This window comes from Schistocerca serialis, chromosome 1 (assembly GCF_023864345.2).
Source record: "Schistocerca serialis cubense isolate TAMUIC-IGC-003099 chromosome 1, iqSchSeri2.2, whole genome shotgun sequence".
Lineage (NCBI taxonomy): Eukaryota > Metazoa > Arthropoda > Insecta > Orthoptera > Acrididae > Schistocerca > Schistocerca serialis.
Window position 1 is genome coordinate 982,921,233 of NC_064638.1, and position 22,317 is coordinate 982,943,549.

The window sequence follows — 22,317 nt, forward strand, 5'->3', positions numbered from 1 at the left end:
CCTTTATTGACTGTAACTTAAGGTGAAACATTTTTGATCCGGATTAACTAATGACTAGGGCTCTACATTTATGACGACGTTCTGTTCCTGCTGTCTGTAGCTGCGAGTATGAGCATTGTGTCCCTTCGATAGAAGAGTTGGCAATGACATGTGATGGGGTAGTCAAGCGGGAAATCAACGTGAACCGTGATGATGGCCAGGGGCTTCCGTCGTTGTACAACATGGTGCGGCCTACAGTCCAGAAGAAATTTAGGAACAATGTGACCTGTCTGGAAATTTACCATTTCGTGTTAGTAGAGCTCCTGAACGAGGGCGTGTGTGTCACGTTGCTCTCGTGGTCTTCAGCCTGAAGTCTGGTTGGATGCAGCTCTGCAGACTAGTTTATCCTATGCAGGCATCTTCGTCTCTGCATACCCAGTGCAGTTCCGGACAGTACCTTCTCATTTACTATTTGCTCTACCTACCTAATTTTCAATATTCTTCTGTAGCACTGCGTTTCAAGAGCTTCTCTTGTCTGAATTGCTTATCGTCCAGGTTTTACTTCGATGCTGCACTCTATGTAAGCACCTTCAGGCAAGACTTTCTAACACTTAAATTTATACTCGATGGTGACAAATTCCTCTTTTTCAGAAATTCATTTCTTACTGTTGGTAGTCCGCTATTTATATCCTGTCTTCTTCACCCGTACTCACTTATTTTGCTGCCCAAATAGCAAAACCCAACGTTCAGCATCACCTGATTTAATTCACCTTCATTCCGTTACCCTTGGTTTACTTTTGTTCATGTTCATCGTATAAGCCGTTACTAAGACGCTATCCGTTTCATTTAATTGGTCTGTGAGGTATTTAGCTGTCTCTAACGGAATTACAATGTCATCCACAAACCTCAAAGTTTTCATTTTTTTCTCCCTTAATTTTAGCTCCTACTTCAATTCTCACTGTTTGCCAATGTAGAAATGAACTGCAATGAGGGAGAAGCTACAAGCCTCATACAATTTTCCGTTATTGCTACCCTTCCACGCCCTTTGATTTAACTGCAGTCTCGTTTCTGTACAAGTTGTAGAGAGACTTTGCTACCTGTATTTTGATACCAGTATTTTGGCTCATTTATTTCCAACACTGTCAAAAGCTTCACTAAATCTGTAACGCTATAACTGTGGGGTTGTCTTTATTTAGTCTGTTTGTATAGGCTGTGCCCTATTAAAAAGGAGACCTTCACTGTAGTGGCGTCGAATGCAATCCCAGTGGGCAAATGTTTTTACTGAGAGATGAGGTGGTAGTATTTCCAGTTGCACAAGCTGAGTTAGAGACTTTGTAGCAATTTCTCCATTTTTGGAGAGCTTTTTCCGCAGTTTGTTGTATGATGGATTAACCCTGATCAGCACAAAGAGCAGTTATCCAGTTTCTTCGCGCAGAAGGGTATCGTTGTTCGCAAACTCATCGCAAGATGAAAGAGGTGTGCGGAGAGCAGTGTGCCTCACGTTGCACAGTATTCCGTCGGTAGTAGCGTTATGAGGTAAGATGTATGGCCAACAAGACCAGAAAGCTTCCGGAAAAATTTCGATGAGAGATCTCGGAACATTCTCCATATAGCCCCGATATCTCCATGTGACTCACTTACCTTTGGCACCTCGTAACAACCAGTGAAAGGTCAGAGCTTCACTTGTCACAAGAAAGTGCAGGACACCACGGAAAACTGTATCCGCTAGCAATCCAGTAGTTTCTCAGAGGGAACCATCCACTCCTTTCCTCTGAACTGGGATCGGAGGATTAATATCAATGGCAATTACGTGTAATTGTATTGTTCCGCATGCAATCGCGTCAGTGTGAACGTCACCTTTGTTCGACATCAACATGCAGATGGCAGGTGGGGACACTTGCAGTGGAGTGTATGGAAAACGTATCCTGGGGGCGGGGAGAGAGGGGACGTGGAAAACAGTGCAGTCGTTACCATAATGCGGAAACGGAGTGATTTAACCGACGTTCAAAGGAGAATGATAACCGACTTTCGGGCCAGGTGTGGAAGCATTTCCGAAACGGTTAAGTTTGTGAACTGTTAGCTTGCCGCCGTAGATAAAGCACAACGTGCACGGCGAAAGGGCCTATCCAAAACCGGCGCCGACGCTATTGTGGTGCACCACAGGGCATAGACGACGAGGATGCACGACGGTTATGACGGTATTTGCGGGAGAGTAAACGTGCAAGTGCTGAGCAAATGACAACCCACATGAACCAAGGGGCTACCAACAATGTCTCCTGAGCGAACGTTGCCGTGTATGTGCCTCCGCAGCAGGCGACAAGTTCGTGCACCCATGCTAACAGCCGGGCGGGGTGGCCGAGCGGTTCTAGGCGCTACAGTGTGGAACCGCGCGGCCGCTACGGTCGCAGGTTCGAATCCTGCCTCGGGTGTGGATGTGTGTGATGTCCTTAGGTTACTTAGGTTTAAGTAGTTCTAAGTTCTAGGGGACTGATGACCTCAGAAGTTAAGCCCCTTAGTGCTCAGAGCCATTTTGAACCATGCTAACAGCTGTGATTCTTCAGTTTCTCCCGGCGTATTTGTTGCTCGAACAGTCCACGGGTATACTGTCGGTTCATAGTGTCCAACGGGCACAATATTTCGGCGATCAGACATGTCGCCATCGTCAGGTGCGCTGACGAACTGAGCTCCTGAGGGCGGACGGCCGATTTAAATACCCTCCCCCCGCGGCCCGCTCTCTTCGCCGACCGCGCCCGCGCGCCGGCGGTCGCGAAGACGTGGGCGTCGGACTATGTCGTAGCGTCGATGTGCTTGCTACGTCCACCTTGGTCGCCAGTTCGTACTTCTTGCTGAGAGTCTTCTTAATTACAATCAGTGCCGGATCCCAAGCCTTGCTGAGATTGTAGCCGCAATCTCGGTTGGTAAGATCTTCCCTGGTGCGAATTTCGATAGCCTCCCTTATAACGCTGTCCCAATATTTAGAGGTCTGAGCCAGGATCTTGGTACGCTCATAATCCATCTCATGTTTCTTGGACAAACAGTGCTCTGCTACCGCCGACTTATTTGGATATTTCAGTCGAGTGTGCCTTTGATGTTCTCGGCAACGATCTTCAATGGTGCGTACTGTTTGTCCGATATTAGTCTTCCCACACTCACAGGGAATTTGGTATATGCCGGCCTTCCTCAAACCGACGTCGTCTTTCACACTTCCCAATAATGCCCGTGTTTTATTGGGCGGGCAAAGACAGTTTTAACTCGGTGTTTCTTTAATATACGGGCGATTTTCCCCGATAGTGCGCCATCGTACGGAATAAAGGCAGTGGCTACCTCTTCTTCCGTGACTTCACCCGTCTCCACAGGTTGTGCTGTGGTGGTGGGACGGAGAGCGCGTCTAATCTGCCATTCCGAGTACCCGTTTTTTCGACAAGGTTTTGAGGTGTTCCAATTCCTGGGGCAGATTCTGTGCGTCTGAGATGCTGCGCGCCCTGTGTACTAGTGTCTTTAGTACTCCATTCCTCTGAGAAGGGTGGTGGCAGTCTGTTCTCCCTCGGCACTCTGGTGTCTACGGGAAGGACAATGAAAAGTGTAACACAAGTCGCAATGTACGTGCGTCGTTCGAAGAGCACAAGGATGGGTTTCCTTTACTCCCCTGGCCACCACCGTACCAAGATTTAAACCCATCAAGAATATGTGGCACCAACTCGATCGGTTTGTTTGCGCCATGGATTCTCAATCCAGAAACCACGGCACTGGTGTCTGCATGGCTCCATATCGCTGTCTGTAGCTTCAGGAATCCCATTGTCTCTCTTGTTGCTCATCTCGCAGCGGTCCGCGCTGCTAAATGTGTTTACTCAGGCTTTTGACAGGTGGAAGAACCTTTAATGAGACTGGTGAGTGGGTAATATTGTTATTGAAGTTTCCTTAGATATAACCTTTTCATCTGGGCACACCTGGTGCGCATACTGTTCTTCCCTGAGGTTGGTCTTCAGCAGTTTCTACTATAATCAACGAGAAACATCACTGACAGGGGCTCGAAACGCATCGCGTTGCGCGACGCCCTATGCCTCGCCCAGATGAAGCAGTAGCTCGTCCTTTTACACGAGGTGTCCCGCTGTCGGCAGTGACGACGGCGCGCGAGGAGCCGACCAGCTACCTGGCGGCGGTGGTGGGCGTGCTGTCGGCCGTGGCGCTGCTGCTGGCGGCGCTGGTGTACGTGGCCGTGGCGCGCCACCGCCGCCGCAAGGCCTTCCCGTCGCCGCTGCCCTGCAAGGTGTCCGCCGCGGCGGGCGCCGGCGCCGGCTCTGCCGCCGACGAGGCGGCGGCGTTTCGCGGCGACGCGGTCCGCGACTGCGAGGCGCTGCGCGGCACGCTGGACCCGCTGCTGCGGCCAGCGCACCGCGACTTCCAGGACTACCAGGAGCCCTTCTACAGTTACAGCAGCGTCATCGACAAGTGCCTCGCCACGCAGTCTGGTAAGCGAGCCGCTCGGGATCGCGTGTCCGCCTCGCTCCAATTTCACCTCATTCCCACTGCTGTCCATCTCGTCCCGCAGCTGTAACTCACCTCCCAGAAGTATAGTATTTCCTCATCCTCGTCGTACCGGCATCGAGGGAGCTGGGAAGTAGCTCGGAAGTGAATACGGGATACTGGTTGTTCCAGTTGTAGTAGCATTCGTTCGAGCTTTCTAACACACACACACACACACACACACACACACACACATACACACACACACACACACACACACACACAAGCGGAGAGAGAGAGAGAGCGAGAGAGAGTTAGACAAGAAACTAACTCTGCTATTGGTTTTAAAAAATTGGTTTATTAATATGACCACACTTTCTAGCAAATAAACAAAATAAGATTATGTATCAATGAACGGCCTCTTAGCCTCTCTGGAATCCTCCCAGAGAGCTACCCGTCCCTAGCCACGTGGAGGCGGGCCGCTACTACTAGAAGAAACCACTCCATTTACACCACTCTTTTATTCCCTCCATCACCATATTGCACTAACTACAACGACAAGGTACTACAAGTCAGAGACTTAAACAAACAATATATTCACATATTTACATTTGCGCAGTAGATCTTAAGCGCCTTTACCCTCTCCGAAGGTAGGCTCGCTGAGCCTCCGTTGAGATTTTGTTTACCAATTTTGCGAAGTTGTTGAACAGTTCGCCATTCGTCAATATTTCATTAACATTCCTTGTTTGTAGAAGCCGTTTCTCAACTGAGACAGCCTGTTCGTATATTGGACACCCGAACACTGTATGTTCAGGCGATCCCTCGTGGGCACCACAGTCACACTCTGGTGTTGTCCTTTTCCCTGTTCTATGCAGGTACGCGGGATAGTGACCATGACCTGTAAGGAAGTGAACTAGGCCATGCGAGGGCTTCATTACCTTGTTCTTAGCCTTTCCCTTACCGTGGGTAGAAACCTATGGACTCTACGGCCCGTATTAGATCCATCCCATTCGTCCTGTCAAGCATTTTTTTCTTTAATAGCTTTAACACTTATCAGAGGAGTGCATATAATATTTTGCACTTTGTCTATCATCTGTTCATGCAGCCAATAGAAGGCTGCGTGCTGCCTCATTATCAGGTCTAGTGGACATAGATCCACGATTACCAATAGTGCATCTGTGGGACTGAATGCCCCAATACATCTCATCAAAACATTCCTCTGTGTTCGCCTGACAGCAGCGGCAGGCTGCACACTGGGTGCGTGCCCTACTATTGGAGCCATTATATTGTTATGATAAATAATGATTGCCTTTGACGGCAAATGGAATCTTCTGTGTCCAATTGATATTAATTTGTTGAAGAGAGCTAAGGACTTAGTCGTCATTTCCTCGATATGCGGAATGAAACTCCATGTCTCATCTACATATACCCCTAAGTAACGGGCATATCTCTGTGGCGACACTATCTGGCCATTAAATCTATTGGGTCCCTATTTAACCTGCCTTTCAAGAGCATATACAGTGATTTCTGTGGCGGAATAGACAGACCAGTAACCAGCCGCGAGCGATCTTCAATCACATTGCAAGTGTCACCTTCTACTAGAATTACGAGATCATCCGCATATGCGACGACGCCCAGAACTGCAGTATCTCCCTGAAAGACCTTCAGCAGTGTTTCCAAGTTGAAATCCCAAAAATTGGGACCACACACAGATCCCTGGGGACAACCCTGGGATATTGTTTTAGTTACAACGACTCCAGGAGCCATTATCTTAGCAGTTCTTCCATCACAGTAGGTCTCCCGACAACCATATAGCAGCTGCGGGCACCCGATATCTCTAAGGCGAGAGAAGAGTGCCGGCCACCACAGGTTGTCGAAGGCCCCTGAGATGTCTATCATTATACCTTGAACATACCTTGATGTGGCTGAGTGAACAATCCGACAAACGTCACTGATCGCATCCTGAGTGGAGCGAGCCTTTCGGAAGCCGAACTGCCTATCACTCATACCATGCAGAGCCCGGTGACTCAAGAGTCGGTCAGCCAGTCAGCAGTCAGCAGCTACTCACAGAGGTCCAATGTGTACTGTAATTTACGCATAGCAGCGAAATTTGGTAGATATGCTAATGCGTTAGGGCGGAACCGGTTTACGCTAGAAAAAATTTGTTCCACTTTTGGCCACCAGGTGCAAATCTCGCACTGTGAATGCGAGGAAATTGTCCCATGTGTAATGGATTGGAAACAGGGCGTGTGCAGGAAAGGTCAAACGAATGACAACGGCATAAGCTGACTTTCTTATTAACCATTATGATTCGTCAAAAGACGGCGTGGTTCTCATACCATTATACGAACAGTGTACAGGGCCAGATCTGCACCTGGTGGCCGAAAGTGGAACTTCTTTTGTTCCAGCGTAAATCGGTTCCGTGTCAACTCATTAGCATCTCTGTCACAAAGTTTCGCTACCATAGAATAATAGCAGCCCACATTAGACCTCCGTGAGCAGCTGCAATTTAGTTACAGTATAACCATCCGGTACCAGTTACTCAGTCACGACCAGTGTCGAACGTTGAAGTCCATTGTCAAGTGATAATGACAGCCCTTGCTGCAATGTAGGGGCAGTTGAACTTTATTATTATTTATTTACAATACATACATAAAAATATTTTCCCAAGTTTTATTGCCCTTCAGTGTCGGCATTGCTTATAACCCATTGCCAGCGATGCGGAAATCGTAGGATGCCCATAGCAGCGACAGTTGCGTTTTTAGAACGACTGGAGCGGCCCATTTCTCGATGAATTTCTGTTACTGTTCTAAAGTGAATGCCGTTAAGTGCTACCTTCAAATTAGGAGTCATGTTGTAGTTACAAGGACTTACTTCCTGGGTGTGCTGTGGGTGGTGCAGCACTTCCCAGCACTATCGATCGAACAAATTAGTCACAACTTGTGCCATACGCTTCCGAGCGTTATTGCTGCAAAATGATGGGAGGATCCTACAGAAGCGCCCTTTATTTCTCTAAGCTGTTCATTCCTTTAACACGGCCTGCCAAAAGTCTCCCTTGTGACTTAAATGATTCCTAAATTGAAAGAAAACTTCATGCTATTCCCTTCAGTACTATTACAGAGATTCGTTGGTAATAGACCGCTCCACTCGCACAACCGACGCTCCTAAGGGCATCCTACGACTTCTGCATGGCTGGCAACTTGTTATGCGCAATGCCAGTGACTACTCTGAAGGTGAGTAAAACCTTAAACCATGTATCTATTTTGTATAGGTTGTAAATAAATAGTTGCCGCCATTAAGGTTTTAACCCTACGAGTCATTTTAGAGGGGATTTTATCTGAAAACGGGGAAATCCTCTGACATAAAAACTTTGACAGAAAGCAGATTATTATGGCCCGGCACCTGCGAACTGGTCGACTGCTCGCATTTTACGGCCGTCAGCGCCTATAGAAAGTACAAGAGTGCAGTGTCTGTATTTTACAGCGCCATTAATATGCAGTCTACTTCAGACATGCACACAAGTGAATACTTCTATAAAGACACTAAAACAAAAAAAGTTGTACAATTGTATTACATGCTAAGAGAAGCCAGAATGACCATAATAACGATGTCCCTCCCTGTGCAGGAATCACAGAAAGTGGGCAAGTAACAAAGAACGATAACACATTGAGGTTTGGATTGGTCCACGAAGCGTGCCTTGCATGGACAACCGTACTTGTTAACAGGAACGCTCAAGTACGTAATCAAGGTTCAAGTCCCGGTTCAGTATAAATTTTCACGTCTCACTAATAAACTGTAGATCTGAAGCCTAATCGTATTCGCAATTTGGGAAAACTTTCGTCTATCTATGGGAAGTGGTTAAAGGGCGGGTGAAATCATGTGCAGGCGACGAGGCATTGGATGTCTGCGCCTCACCATTGAACAAAGAGGTGAGCGATTTGTCCGGCCTGTTAAGCACGACAGACGGCAATCTCACACAGGGTACACTGCTGGTGAAGGCACAAGTGGTTCATGTGGCGCCGTTTACATCAGGTGCTACGCACTTCCAAAAACCTTCCAAACACTTGTCGGAACCAAAGAGCGCAGAATCACTGCTGTATTGCGTTCAAAAGATGGTCCATGAAGTTGATAAGCAGATGATCCCATTGTCTCAGCTCATCACTGTCTACACATGTCATACCTATCATATTAGCGTTAATCTCTCTACAGGAGAGTTGCTATGCGGTCAGGTTATGTTTTCCATGAATTCTATACTTCACGTGAGGGAAACGCTGTGATAGTTGTTTGTTAGGACCACGACCGATCCCTTTCTCTACACTGCTCCTCGCAACAGGATGTTTTCCTTTACCTATATTCAACTGATTGCATCGCACTATTCGACAAAAATATTTCACCAGAAAACAATTACTTACTCATCTAGTAAAGCATACATCCTAATATAACAAACTTTAGTAAATAACAAAATGGCAAAGGCGTCCCTCAATTCCAAACCATCACAGCCTCATTTTCAATTTGATGGGAAAAATGTAAAAACGGCAATAATATTGAAAGAGTGACTTATAATAAAGCAGATCAACATAGGCTGATTAATATGCTTATCCTGCTCCCGTTTCTAAAGCAAATTCCTTTACCTTTGCTGCTTGCATAGTTTTGCAGCTTCACTTATCTGTCCTACTCAGTTAACGCAGTTATTCACTCTCGAATCTCTGGTGAGCCATTTCTGAACGTTTTGTAATTGGTACCCGTTAGTTAAGTGATGGATGTGCACTACTCTTTCTCCATATATAAGGCTACATAAATTATTATGTGGACGTAATCAACATTTTACCATAACAAAACAGGCAAGATAAAAGTTGTATAGAAAAGAATAATTTCACCCCATGTCAGTGATCTGCAAAATTCTCGGCATGATAGCGATAACGAGAATTCATGTTTTAAAAATCTTTTATTTTTCGACATAATCTCGAAGTCAATCCAGCGAAGTTATTCCATTTGTGTTGTCCCTCTGGAAGTGCTGTAAAATAATCGCATATAGCTGTAATCGATTATCGTTTGGACAAAAAACGCAAACCAGAAAGGGAGACTTATGCTTTTTGAAAAGATGGAAGTCTGAGAGAGTCACAGCTGGAATATAGCGTGAATTTTCCGGCACTGTCTTGAAGAAAGATTTTTTTTTCTGTTAACCAGGTCCTTTTCTGAATATTTGCAGCCTGTATGTAATAAGTTTCGAATAATATCCATAAATTATGCAATTAATAGTGAAAAATTTTCAGTGGTGTGGCCCAGATCAGACTTATATAGCGCAATGCCCATTACATGACAAGTCTTTGATCATGCAAGATGAGGAAGCGAAATGTTCGTTCTTTTCTCTGAATTTATCGTTGAGTTTGGCCATTGTAAACAACCGAAACACTGTCACAGTGGGAACAACAAACTGGTTGTATATCAGGTTATATTTGTGATTAGTGGGTCGCCATACCATAGAAAAGTTGTAGGACAATGTAAAGGATCTTAGAATCTAAGACTCAGATCGGCAGATATTTATATGCTGTAATTACTGATGTAAATCACAATAAAATTACCGGAGAGAAAAACCTCTCTAAAACACAGATTCAATTTACAAGATTGCTGTAGCAGTTTGGAATGGTACCAAGAGGTGTGGAAGACGGTATGGAGAAAATGCAACAAGATCTGCTCATCTGTGTGAAATAAAAGCCAACGATATAACAGTACGCCACAAATTATAACCAAACTAAACAACACCAATTGTGTGACAGAATAATCAAGTAACGAGCTGCTCAGAATGCAGAAAGAGATACCGCAATTTTCGACACTTAAATTTCTCCAAATCAGCTAGTGTGTGCCAATTAGCAGCAGAGGGCGGCTTGGGATGACTCTCTCAGTAGTGGACAGGAGCCAAATGCCCAGAATCCAAGCCCTCCACAGTCTACTATCAGAAAACGCCTCATGAGGGAATGACTCAAAGCAGTTACCAATCTGGTGGACAATTTCACAAAAACAAGAAAAAAAAACAAGAGGAATGCAGCAGAAACTCTTAGTATACAAAACACACATTAACAAACAGAAGGTTGGTACCAGCTCGTGTGGCTTCGTAGGACAGGCCTCACAACAAGTGCAGCGACGACGTAACTAAAACAAAAATTTAGATGTGAAAGGAACTATCTTTCTCATACTGGCCTGAGCTGTGTCGCAGTGTCTTGACCTTTAATGTTCATGCAGGAAGACAAAAAATTCAAACACAGTTATTCTCTACGGGCATCTGTGACGATGTGACGCCCCTTGCCTACAGCTAGGCCGAGATTCTGTCCAAAAAGCACGAAGCCGGTGGCAGTGTCATTTCCACGAAAACTGTCCCTCTCGCACTTCTAGTACTAAGATTCATAGACTACTTTCTGCCGCCGACACGACCCTGAGACCACACTGCTAATGCACAGTCCTAGTGCGAAAAATGCAGAACTGCGAAAAATGCAAAACTTTACTCCCGAGCACACAAGCCCAGTACTCAGAAAATAACAATCGTGAAGTACGAGCAGTTGCAGAGAAATGAAACAACATCGCACGGTGATACGTGACAGTAACGTCACAACAGAATTTTTTGACATGGCCTTTCTCGCTGATGACATCTTGTCTCCTTAGGAACTGAAGAACCACTTTAGTTGAATTATTTCTATTGTTTTTTGGTTACGGTGTGCAGTAGTGAATCTGTCGTTCATCCATTGTCACATAGCAACACAGGAAATCATTCATGTCTTTAGAATACGACAAATAATCCGCGGAAGTTGTCGTGCCGTCGGCAGGCGGGGCACCGATCTTGCAAAACGCCTGCGCGTTGGAGTTCATCATCAAAATATGGCCAGAACTTCCATTGAAATCCCTGTATTTTTGACAATTTTTCGCACCCTCATACGCCGATCTTTGAAAAGTAAGTGTTTCAAATTCGCGACGATATTTGGTGTGGTTGGGCTTTTCAGGCTTTCTTCACGTGGATGATAACCTTGGACACTTTAATGACATCATTTTAATTTTACAGCCTATTTGTTGCAACTCAAGAGTCACTACAACCAGTAATGATTCTCAAATAAATTTCAGTTCGTCGCGGCGTAACACTTGATTTTCAACAATCAGGAGAACTCACGCCGTGGCCCTACTTCAGACAGCTCCCTGCAGCCAACTGCTGAGTGGAATAACTTGTAATTGCACACGAATCCTGGAAAAGGAAATCTCGCAACTAGTGCTGTCATCTACGAGCGAGGCCGAGAACTTTACAGATCATTCTCGTAGTATACAGTACGTAGGTCAGATAGAGTAATTCCTGTCCCAACCGCCTGACTTGGTCTCCGTCACGGGTAGCCCATACACACTGACCAATCGCGGACATTCTCGCAGCCGTTCTGTAGCGCCACTGTGCCTCTGTGCCCGGCAGAGACGTCGCACGAGTACGCGGTGCCGGAGCAGGGCGGGCTGTCGCTGCCGCCGTTCCTGGCGACGCCGCCGCCGGCGCGCAGCGACCGCCACACGCCGGCCGCCTCCTCCACCAGCCGCAGCACCACCTCCACCGCCACCAAGTCGGACAGCTCCGCCAGCAACAAGGTCGGTACCCTCTCAGTCAGCTCCTCCTCACGCACGTAATCACAACAAAATACATTACTGGCAATTAAAATTGCTACCCCAAAAAGAAATGCAGATGATAAACGGGTATTCATTGGACAAATATATTATACTAGAATTGACTTGTGATTACATTTACACGCAATTTAGAGGCATAGATCCTGAGAAATCAGTACCCAGAACAACCACCTCTGGCCGTAATAACGGCCTTGATACGCCTGGGCATTGAGTCAAACGGATGGCGTGTACATGTAGAGCTGCCCATGCAGCGTCAACACGATACCACAGTTCATCAAGAGTAGTGACTGGCGTATTGGGACGAGCCAGTTGCTCGGCCACCATTGACCAGACGTTTCCAATTGCTGAGAGATCTGGAGAATGTGCTGGACAGGGCAGCAGTCGAACATTTTCTGTATACAGAAATGCCCGTACAGGACCTGCAACATGCGATCGTGCATTATTCCGCTGAAATGTACGGTTTCGCAGGGATCGAATGAAGAGTAGAGCCACGGGTCGTAACACATCTGAAATGTAACGTCCACTGTTGAAAGTGCCGTCAATGCGAACAAGAGGTGACCGAGACGTGTAACCAATGGCACCCCATACATCACTCCGGGTGATACGCCAGTATGGCGATGACGAATACAAGCTTCCAATGTGCGTTCACCGCGATGTCGCCAAACACGGATGCGACCATCATGACCACGCCCGGGTTCCCGGGTTCGATTCCCGGCGGGGTCAGGGATTTTCTCTGCCTCGTGATGGCTGGGTGTTGTGTGATGTCCTTAGGTTAGTTAGGTTTAAGTAGTTCTAAGTTCTAGGGGACTGATGACGATAGATGTTAAGTCCCATAGTGCTCATAGCCATTTCACCATCATGACGCTGTAAACAGAACCTGGATTCATCCGAAAAAATGACGTTTATCAATTCGTGACCCAGGTTCGTCGTCAGGTACACCATCGCAGGCGCTCCTGTCTGTGATGCAGCGTCAAGGGTAACCGCAGCCATAGTTTCCGAGCTGATAGTCCATGCTGTTACAAACGTCGTCGAACTGTTCGTGCAGATGGTTGTCTTGCAAACGTCCCCATCTGTTGACTCAGGGATCGAGACGTGGCTGCGCGATCCGTTACATGCGGATAAGATGCATGTCATCTCGACTGCTAGTGATACGAGGCCGTTGGGATCCAGCACGGCGTTCCGTATTACCCTCCTGAACCCACCGATTCCATATTCTGCTAACAGTCATTGGATCGACCAACGCGAGCAGCAGTGTCGCGATACGATAAACCGCAATCGCGATAGGCTACAATCCGACCTTTATGGAAGTCGGAAACGTGATGGCATGCATTTCTCAGCCTTACATGAGGCATCAGAACAACGTTTCACCAGGCAACGCCGGTCAACTGCTGTTTGTGTATGAGAAATTGGTTGGAAACTTTCCTCATGTCAGCACGTTGCAGGTGTCACCACCGGAGCCAACCTTGTGTGAATGAAAAGCAAATCATTTGCTTATCGCAGCATCTTCTTCCTGTCGGTTAAATTTCACGTCTGTAGCACTTCATCTTCGTGGTGTAGCAATTTTAATGGCCAGATGTGAATCTCTGGTGGATACGAAAGCTTTTCATTTATGGCCTTCATATTTTTGTGTGTATCCTCCTTTATTCATATACTTCTGCGAAAAAGTAAACTGGTACTGTGCCAAGTGTGGGGCGGCGGATGAGTTTGTAAAAATAATTTGCTGCATAAATGCTTGCATGTTGAATCAGTTTCTGGCTTTTAGAATGTTGTTAATGCTGTCTTTCGCCGTTCTCAACACTGGCTCTCTATTTACTTTTTGGCACCCAGAAAGTGATTTAATAAAACATGGAACCAGTAATTAGAGATCCTAGTGCCCACTTTATCTGAGAATGTTATTATAGCTGCAGCTTATAGCTCTGAGGAATTAGGAGATTGTCCAGGATTTCTAATCAAAAACGGTTTTCCAAAATAGTTGAGTATATTCTGAAATTCACTGATAAAAACCACAAGTATCCCTGCAACCTAACTAACAGAGCAGTTCAGAGTCTAATGCGCTGATGCAACTATAAATGTCCGAATTAAATGTTAAAAAGAATGCTCGCCATAATTTGATGAAAATATTTCATCAAACGCCACGCTAAATATTTGGTAGAATGTCTGTCCCGCGACGGCACGTGAAAATACGACAATACGCAAACTGAAACTAGATAATGAAAATCATCCCAGAATTAACACTTCACATGAAATGTTTTCACGGTTCCACGTATCTCTAGTAACTTAATACGGCACCCGAGGCTGTTTGTAGCAGTGACACTGATGCGACGCGGCTCCCGACACAGATGGCGTGTCATTCAGCGTCTGGAGAGAACTGGGGCCTTCCTTCCTCGCGCAGCGTTCTTATATATATAGCCGCGGTGCGGACGGCTAAGGGAACGCCTGATCAAATCGGATCTCCCGACTAGCCGCTGGGCTAGTAACGCACCACTTCAAGTTACATAATAATTTATAGCTTCTTTTGCTGATAGCCGACGAAGCTCTTAATTTAAACGTGCATTCAGCACGCAGGTAAGTATTAATAATAAAATTTTGACGTGGCTAAGTTAAATATTTTGGGCGAGAGAGTTAATTAAATTACACTGCACGCAGTAGATGAGCTCTGAACTGGCCCTTTTGAGATCCGCTATCGCTATAATTTTATAGGTATTAAAAAGAAACTTTACACATCTTCGTAGTCATAGCGGACCTCCAACCTATTTAAATCTAAACATCCTAGCCTTATTTATTAGCCTACTTAATCTATCTTGCTTCCTTCAGTTTTGAGATGAAAACCAGAAAATCATGAATTTCCACTAAAATCTTAATTTGTGAAATCCAAAGTACTGTTTTTATTAAATCATTATGAAAGATTAATCTAAATATAAATTTTGAAGTCTCTAGCTCTTTTCTGTTGCGCCAATGATTTTTTCAGAAAAACGTCCAAATTTCGAAAATGGCTGAAGTTATCGAACTGATATTTAACACACATTAATTTAGTATTACTTCTGACATGCCAGAAACGTTTTAGGTCATTTGCTTGATTTTTAAGGTATTGCGCAACATTTATGACGTCAGAGCTAGTTACAGCAGACTGGCTGGCACACAATGGAAACTGATGAGGATTTACTACAGTGTGAGTAGGCTGCTTCCCTACACAAGTGAGAAATCAGCGCTCTTCAACATTTATTGAACAGGCGTCCAGTCCTACACACTTAATTTAAATGTTAAACTACCTCTAACCCCTATTTTAAACAGACATAAAAAGTCTCCTACTTAACGCCTACAGGCGGCCCACAACTGGCTTAAGCTAATTGAACATATCCATTGCATTCATCCACCAATCTTCATATTTGCAGGGTCTAGATCCAACCCATTATCTGGTATACTAGTAATGCCCGTATATCTGCTCTATCCAGTTTATACCAGTCTCCCCATTTATGTCAGCACCATGCTCCGTTATGTTTACCGTATCTGCTTACACTCTCCTACTCTAATGCTATGCGAATTTATCATATTCTCTTCCTTCCACACTCGCGCTTAACTTCTCCGTAATTCTGTACACCCTGAAACTCCAGAACTCTTTTCTCCATGGTAAACAGCCGTGACTTGTTGCCGGACCAACACCCAAACGTCCCACCAACTATACACTGTCATATGCCACCAACAAAACTGCAACATCATTCTCCTCGCAGACAATTCAGTTCATACATCGTCACCTTATTATCTAATCCACTTTTGTTACCCTTTACGACATCTCAGTTCCCTTCTCTTTTTCCCATTTTTTTCAGCTCTCTCCATAAACGTGTCATGCCTCTATCCTAATTACTTCCTTCCTAAAATTCCACTTCTTCTGCAACCCATTCTTTCACATTATTCAAGGATCATTCAATAACAGACAAATAACCATACAGCAAAAATCGTTTATTAAATCAGTACAAATTTTTGTCTACTTTTCCACGTAATCCCCACAAACTTCTAAGTTATCACCCATCGTATTACGAGACATATCCCCTCAGTGGAAGACTGCTTATTATGAATTTTTCTTTGGCTTTTCGTTGCCTTTGAACTTGACGCCATGCAAAGATCGTTTCATTGGACGAAACAGATAAAAATTCGAAGTGCCAGGATCAGGCCTTTGAGTAGGATGAGACAGGAGCTCCCAACCACCTTTGATAATTTTTCCTGCATCAGAGGTGTTGTATAATTTCGAACATTTTCTTGAAGAAACAGCACACTTTTCCTCTAACAATTCAACACGTGCTTGTATTTATTTTAAATGGCTATGAGCACTATGGGACTTAACATCTATGGTCATCAGTCCCCTAGAACTTAGAACTACTTAAATCTAACTAACCTAAGGACATCACACACATCCAAGCCCGAGGCAGGATTCGAACCTGCGACCGTAGCAGTCACGCGGTTCCGGACTGAGCGGGTAGAACTGCGAGACCACCGCGGCCGGCTTGTATTTATTCTCAGTGTTGCTGGACCAGTAAGGAGCAGTGTTCGTGCTTCGCCAATAAATCACGCAAAATCTACCCCGGGCACTACAAAGGTTAGCATGATCTCATCAACTGATGTTTGCTTTTTGAATTTCTTCCGGACAAGCATTTCAGGATGTTTCCTCTGTAAGCTGTGAAACTTGGACTCCGGCGCGAAATTATATATCCATGTTTCATCACAGTTCGATGTCATGTCCAAAAATACATCGCTACTGGTAAGATTTCTGAGCTCGGTCCAAATGAGCGGCCTCAGTACTTTGTGCTAAATGGTAAACTTCCTGGACACCCACACAAGTATTACGGCAGTAAATGTTATGATGGAATCAATTGTACCAATATACACTCCACATTTTTCAGCAGACTCTTCAAGTGTAAATTCTCAGACTTGATGGGAAAATGAACATGAGGTGGCAAAGTCAATGTAGATGCTGCAAGTGGACGGGAAGCGGGTTTCACGAGATATTCATGAATAGTGCGCTGGACAGCCATCGTACGAAGTAGGACATCTTACATTATTATTGGCAAAATAATATCTGAAGAATCACCATACATTCGGTCATTTTCATTACCATCTGTGATGTGTAGGCCAGTTATCGAAGTACGTAACACACCGCACCAAACACTGACACCCCAGGAGCGCTGAAGCTGGACTTGTCTTAACCAGTGGGGAGTCTCCACTGCCCAATAATGCATGTTATGCCGATTCACGTGACCGCGATTCGTAAACGTTGGTTCATCAGAGAAAATTATCAGTGAATGAAAATCATCATTGGCAAGTTGTTGTATCCAACTGCAAAAGTTCAAGCCCGTGTAGGCTTGCTGCAGCGACGGCTGACATGAGTGGTATTGTGTTCATGCAGTACGCACGAGCATTTCGTTGCGAAATTCCTGTATCTCGTGTGATTTGGCTCCCAATTATGTGAGGATTTGCAGCAGTTGCGGCTGAAACATCCGCTGCTGTATTTTCGTTCGTCGCAGGCTGTGGTCGGATTTTTCGTGTGGGTTGAACACGTCCAGTTGTAGTAAACAGTACGATAATACAGCGAAATGTCGTTGCAGAAGTAACATTCCTCTCAGGGGATTGGTTCGGATACCGTTGACGATCTTCTCCTACATGCCTATTTGATGTAAAATGCGAAGCACCTGATATCTACTCTCTCTGCAATTGTCAACATCATTGCACGCGCAAGAAGAGATGTTTTCGGGTAGAATGTTCGCAGTAAAGTGAACCGCGACTGCTTCACAGCGCCATTTCCAAGTTCGTCGTTCGCGGTACAGCCACAGGCGCGCTCGACACAATGGAACTACATCCTTGCACCTAGAGGATTTGCACATACAGCGAGAGTCTGACCACAAACTGCGGCGCATGTTCGCCGTCCGTGTATCTCTGGCTGTTATTTGAATGGTACAAAATGTATCGCAGACAACGGTTAACACATCGAACATTCCCCTATCACTTTTCAACAGTTAGCAACCCATTCTGATTTGTGTAGACTGCAGCACCATCCACCACGCAACGATAAAACTGTTCAAAAGTTACATATTTTTTCCGGAGGATCCGAATCGGCAATAAAAATTGGGCGTTCCTATTCACTGTATGCTCCTTTTCGAGAGGAACAACTTTTATTACAAACTTTCTTTTAATCCGGGTTGTAGCGTCCCTGATATTTCCAAAAAAGTTTTACCCACCCCACTCTGTACATACATTAAGGAAGAAAGACGAACTGTGGAGCCTGTAGCGCAATTAAAATTTCTACAGAGAATAATTTATTTTCTTTTTTTTTTTTTTTTTTTTTTTTTTTTTTTTTTTTTTTTTTTTTTTTTTTTTTTTTTTTAAATCCACGAACAATGATTACAGAAGCAGACACAGGAGTTATAGGGCTGTAGGACCTAGGATCGTGATACCGTCGTGTAGTTCGATCAATGTAGCAACTGTTCTTCTCTAGAGTGTTGTACGGTGGTCGGGAAGAAAAGCAAATGCCATATGCTTACGCCAACAGTTGCAACATGATCAACATTTTTGTCCGCAGTTTTTCTCCATCACGAGAGAAGAGCATGTACCCCTGCTTCATCAGCAAGGTTCATAAAAAAGAATCCAAGTCGAGTCTCCAGTTACAATTTTCGATAGAAACTCCTCTCCGTCCACACTGAAACGCTGCAGTAGATTAGATGCAATTGTTTTCCTGTCACCTCTATTCTGGTCGGTCACCACTTTCGGTACCCAACGTCCACAAACATGAAGTAGATTTTTACCCTCCACGCTGCCCTCCAATACTAAATTGGTGATCCCTTGATGCCTCAGAACATGTCCTACCAACCGATCCCTTCTTCTGGTCAAGTTGTGCCACAAACTCCTTTACTACTTTAAGTGTCTCATTTCCTAACCTAATTCCATCAGCATCATCCGACTTAATTCTACTACATTCCATTATACTCGTTTTGCTTTTGTTGATGTTCATCTTATACCCTCCTTTCGAGACACTGTCCATTCCGTTCAACTGCTCTTCCAAGTCCTTTGCTGTCTCTGACAGAATTACAATGTCATCGGCGAACCTCAAAGTTTTTATTTCTTCTCCATGGATTTTAATACCTACTCCGAATTTTTCTTTTGTTTCCTTTACTGCTTGCTCAATATACAGATTGAATAACATCGGGGAGAGGCTACAACCCTGTCTTACTCCCTTCCCAACCACTGCTTCCCTTTCATGTCCCTCGACTCTTATAACTGTCATCTGGTTTCGGTACAAATTGTAAATAGCCTTTCGCTCCCTGTATTTTACCCCTGCCACCCTTTAGAATTTGAAAGAGAGTATTCCAGTCGGCATTGTCAAAAGCTTTCTCTAAGTCTACAAATGCTAGAAACGTAGGTTTGCCTTTCCTTAATCTTTCTTCTAAGATAAGTCGTAAGGTCAGTATTGCCTCACGTGTTCCAGTGTTTCTACGGAATCCAAACTGATCTTCCCCGAGGTCGGCTTCTACTAGTTTTTCCATTCGCCTGTAAAGAATTCGTGTTAGTATTTAGCAGCTGTGGCTTATTAAACTGATTGTTCGGTAATTTTCACATCTGTCAACACCTGCTTTCTTTGGGATTGGAATTATTATATTCTTCTTGAAGTCTGAGGGTATTTCACCTGTTTCATACATCTTGCTCACCAGATGGTAGAGTTTCGACAGAAGTGGCTCTCCCAAGGCCGTCAGTAGTTCCAATGGAATGTTGTCTACTCCGGGGGCCTTGTTCCGACTCAGGTCTTTCAGTGCTCTGTCAAACTCTTCACGCAGTATCATATCTCCTATTTCATCTTCATCTACATCCTCTCCCATTTCCATAATATTGTCCTCAAGTACATCGCCCTTGTATAGACCCTCTATATACATGATGTTGTGTTTAAATAGGTACGGTAGTGTTTCTGCAATCTTTCAGAGAGGACCGCAATGACGCTTGCCCGGGAGTGAGTGTTGGACAGCTCATAGCAGCTCCGAGTTGCCGCGATACCGAATAACGTGAGGTGCTGCGATGGGCCGGTTCCTTCTTTTGGACAGTCATTCCAGCCTCCCCACAAGAGTGAATCTTTCGTCTGCGCTTTTACTAGATATCCAAAGCTCACACCCTATCCGCTACCAAGTATGATTACCAGGTCTCGGCTGAAATTGTAGTCGTTTATTCTAATCTCAGTCGCTTCCTTTCCCAGGTCTCAGCTGAAATTTTAGTGGTTTATTCTAATTTCGGTCGCTTCCTTGATAATGTAGTCCCAATATGATGACGCTTGAGCCAAGACGCCATTCTTACCAAATTTTATTTTGGGCCATTTCCCCAGACAATGTTTACGCATGGCAATTTCTAAAGCTCCCGTTGATTAATGTGTTGCGTATGCTTAAGACCGCAGTAAGCAACAGTGCGAAAGTCTGTTCTGTATACATGCTACGGCGTTCAAAGATGACACCATGCACACTGGACACTGGAAGTCTACGTCGTCTTTAACAAGGCGTAGCATATCTCGTATCTTGAAGGCCTCAGCGCATGTCCCAGAAGTGCGCATCCTCTCTTGCTGGTTGTTGCCTCACAGTACGGAAGGAATCCAGCCGGCTTGGACTCTTTTGGCTGTTCAGGAGACCTTCGTCAGTGGCATATGAAAGCGTTCACAATGCCTACCTTGCTGTAACCATTTTTTCTAAACAGGCGTCTCAGCTGGTACATTTCAGATTGTAGATGGTCATCGCCAGAAATAATCTTTGCTCTGTATACTAACGTGTTCAGGACCGCTTTCTTGTGTAGCGGGCACAGTCTATGTGATCGACGCATTGTTGCAATGCATTTCAACCGCAAGGCCGTATCAGCAAGGAGTCGTCCATTTACCGTAGAAATCAAGACGGACGCAACGTCGCAGAGTTCAGAGCTTGCTCCTCACCGTGCTCCATGAAGATGTTCGCTGCGGCCGGAGACAGTGGGATCCCATCACCATGCCATCCACCATTTCATAATTATTCACTTATTTCTATTTATGAACCTTTTTTTCATTTACGACAATGGAGTCAAAAAGGAAACTGACAGATCGCACGAGAGTGCAATACCTTATCAGGATACGCCCACCACTTAACATAACAATTACTTCCCTTTATAGTCTCTATTGTGATTTTGTTCCTGCAAGTGGAAACAGAAAATGAAATGCCCTAGAAATATTTCGTGCGGTTTATATGTTTGCCGTGTGCACTGACTGACGTGCATTTGCAAAATGATCCCCGAAATCCGTTGTCTGTCACCCAGTACACTACTTCATTTGTCAAAATTGACATCACATAGCATCGAGAACTGCGAGAGATCTGCGTTTTGGCACTTGCAGTAAGTGTCTTTAAAATATTCAGTGGTAACGTAAATGCTGGCAGCCAGTTGATCACTTCATATCCCAAGTACGTAAAAATGTACGGGGTGGGCATTAAGTCTTCCTGTGAAAAAAAAAAAAAAATTCTTAGGAACTATGCTACATACAGCTATCCAGTTTGTTGCAAACGCCAGATTAGCTCAGAAATATTTTTGTGGATACACTTCTACATGTGCTCCATTTTGTAGTCCATAGAACGTCTAGGAGATACTCAGATTATTTGCATGTCTTTGGCAGTATCTCTTGCCTTACCGCCTGTGCTGCATCTCGTATTCATGCCGTAAGAGTTTCTACACCAGGAACAGGTGAACTGAACGGTTGATCCTTAGCGATTCTTACAATGTGGTGGCCATGATACTGGACCGTGTCTACCGGTACATTGCTCCGGAAAGGTTTCATCGAAAAACTGGCGAACAAATAACTCTAGTGTGGCAATGCACCACCTTGTGGAAACACCACCAATGGCTGAAATTCTTGCGATTGAGGAGTCAGCGCGCATGTAGAAGTTTATCCGTTAAAACTTAGTGTGTCAAACTACCATTTCGAAAAACCTGCTTATCTACATCTAGCATAATTCCTTAGTTATACGTTTTTATTCGCAGGGAAAGACTTTATCGAGTACTTGTTCGCTTCATTCATAATTTTTATCGTCAGTAGCGACACCTCTGAGCAAAGGATGTCAATCCGTTCCTCGATTCTATGAATTAGACGTTGTTAAACGATTAGATGACGTAGTACCTAATTTATTGACTTCTACTGCGTGTCACAGCGTTGCTTTGCGCAACAGAATGTGGCGCTACAGCATAAGTGAT

At 44.8% G+C, this 22,317-nt stretch overlaps 1 protein-coding gene across 1 annotated transcript in view; it reads left to right on the forward strand.

Moving 5' to 3' along the window:
• Positions 1 to 22,317, forward strand: part of LOC126453583 (discoidin domain-containing receptor tyrosine kinase B-like) — a 204,308-nt gene that overhangs the window by 158,218 nt on the left and 23,773 nt on the right. The window contains exons 10-12 of the mRNA XM_050091128.1: positions 4,098 to 4,234; positions 4,292 to 4,448; positions 11,888 to 12,054. Coding sequence (XP_049947085.1) covers positions 4,098 to 4,234; positions 4,292 to 4,448; positions 11,888 to 12,054 — 461 coding nt within the window. The remainder of the gene's footprint in view (positions 1 to 4,097; positions 4,235 to 4,291; positions 4,449 to 11,887; positions 12,055 to 22,317) is intronic.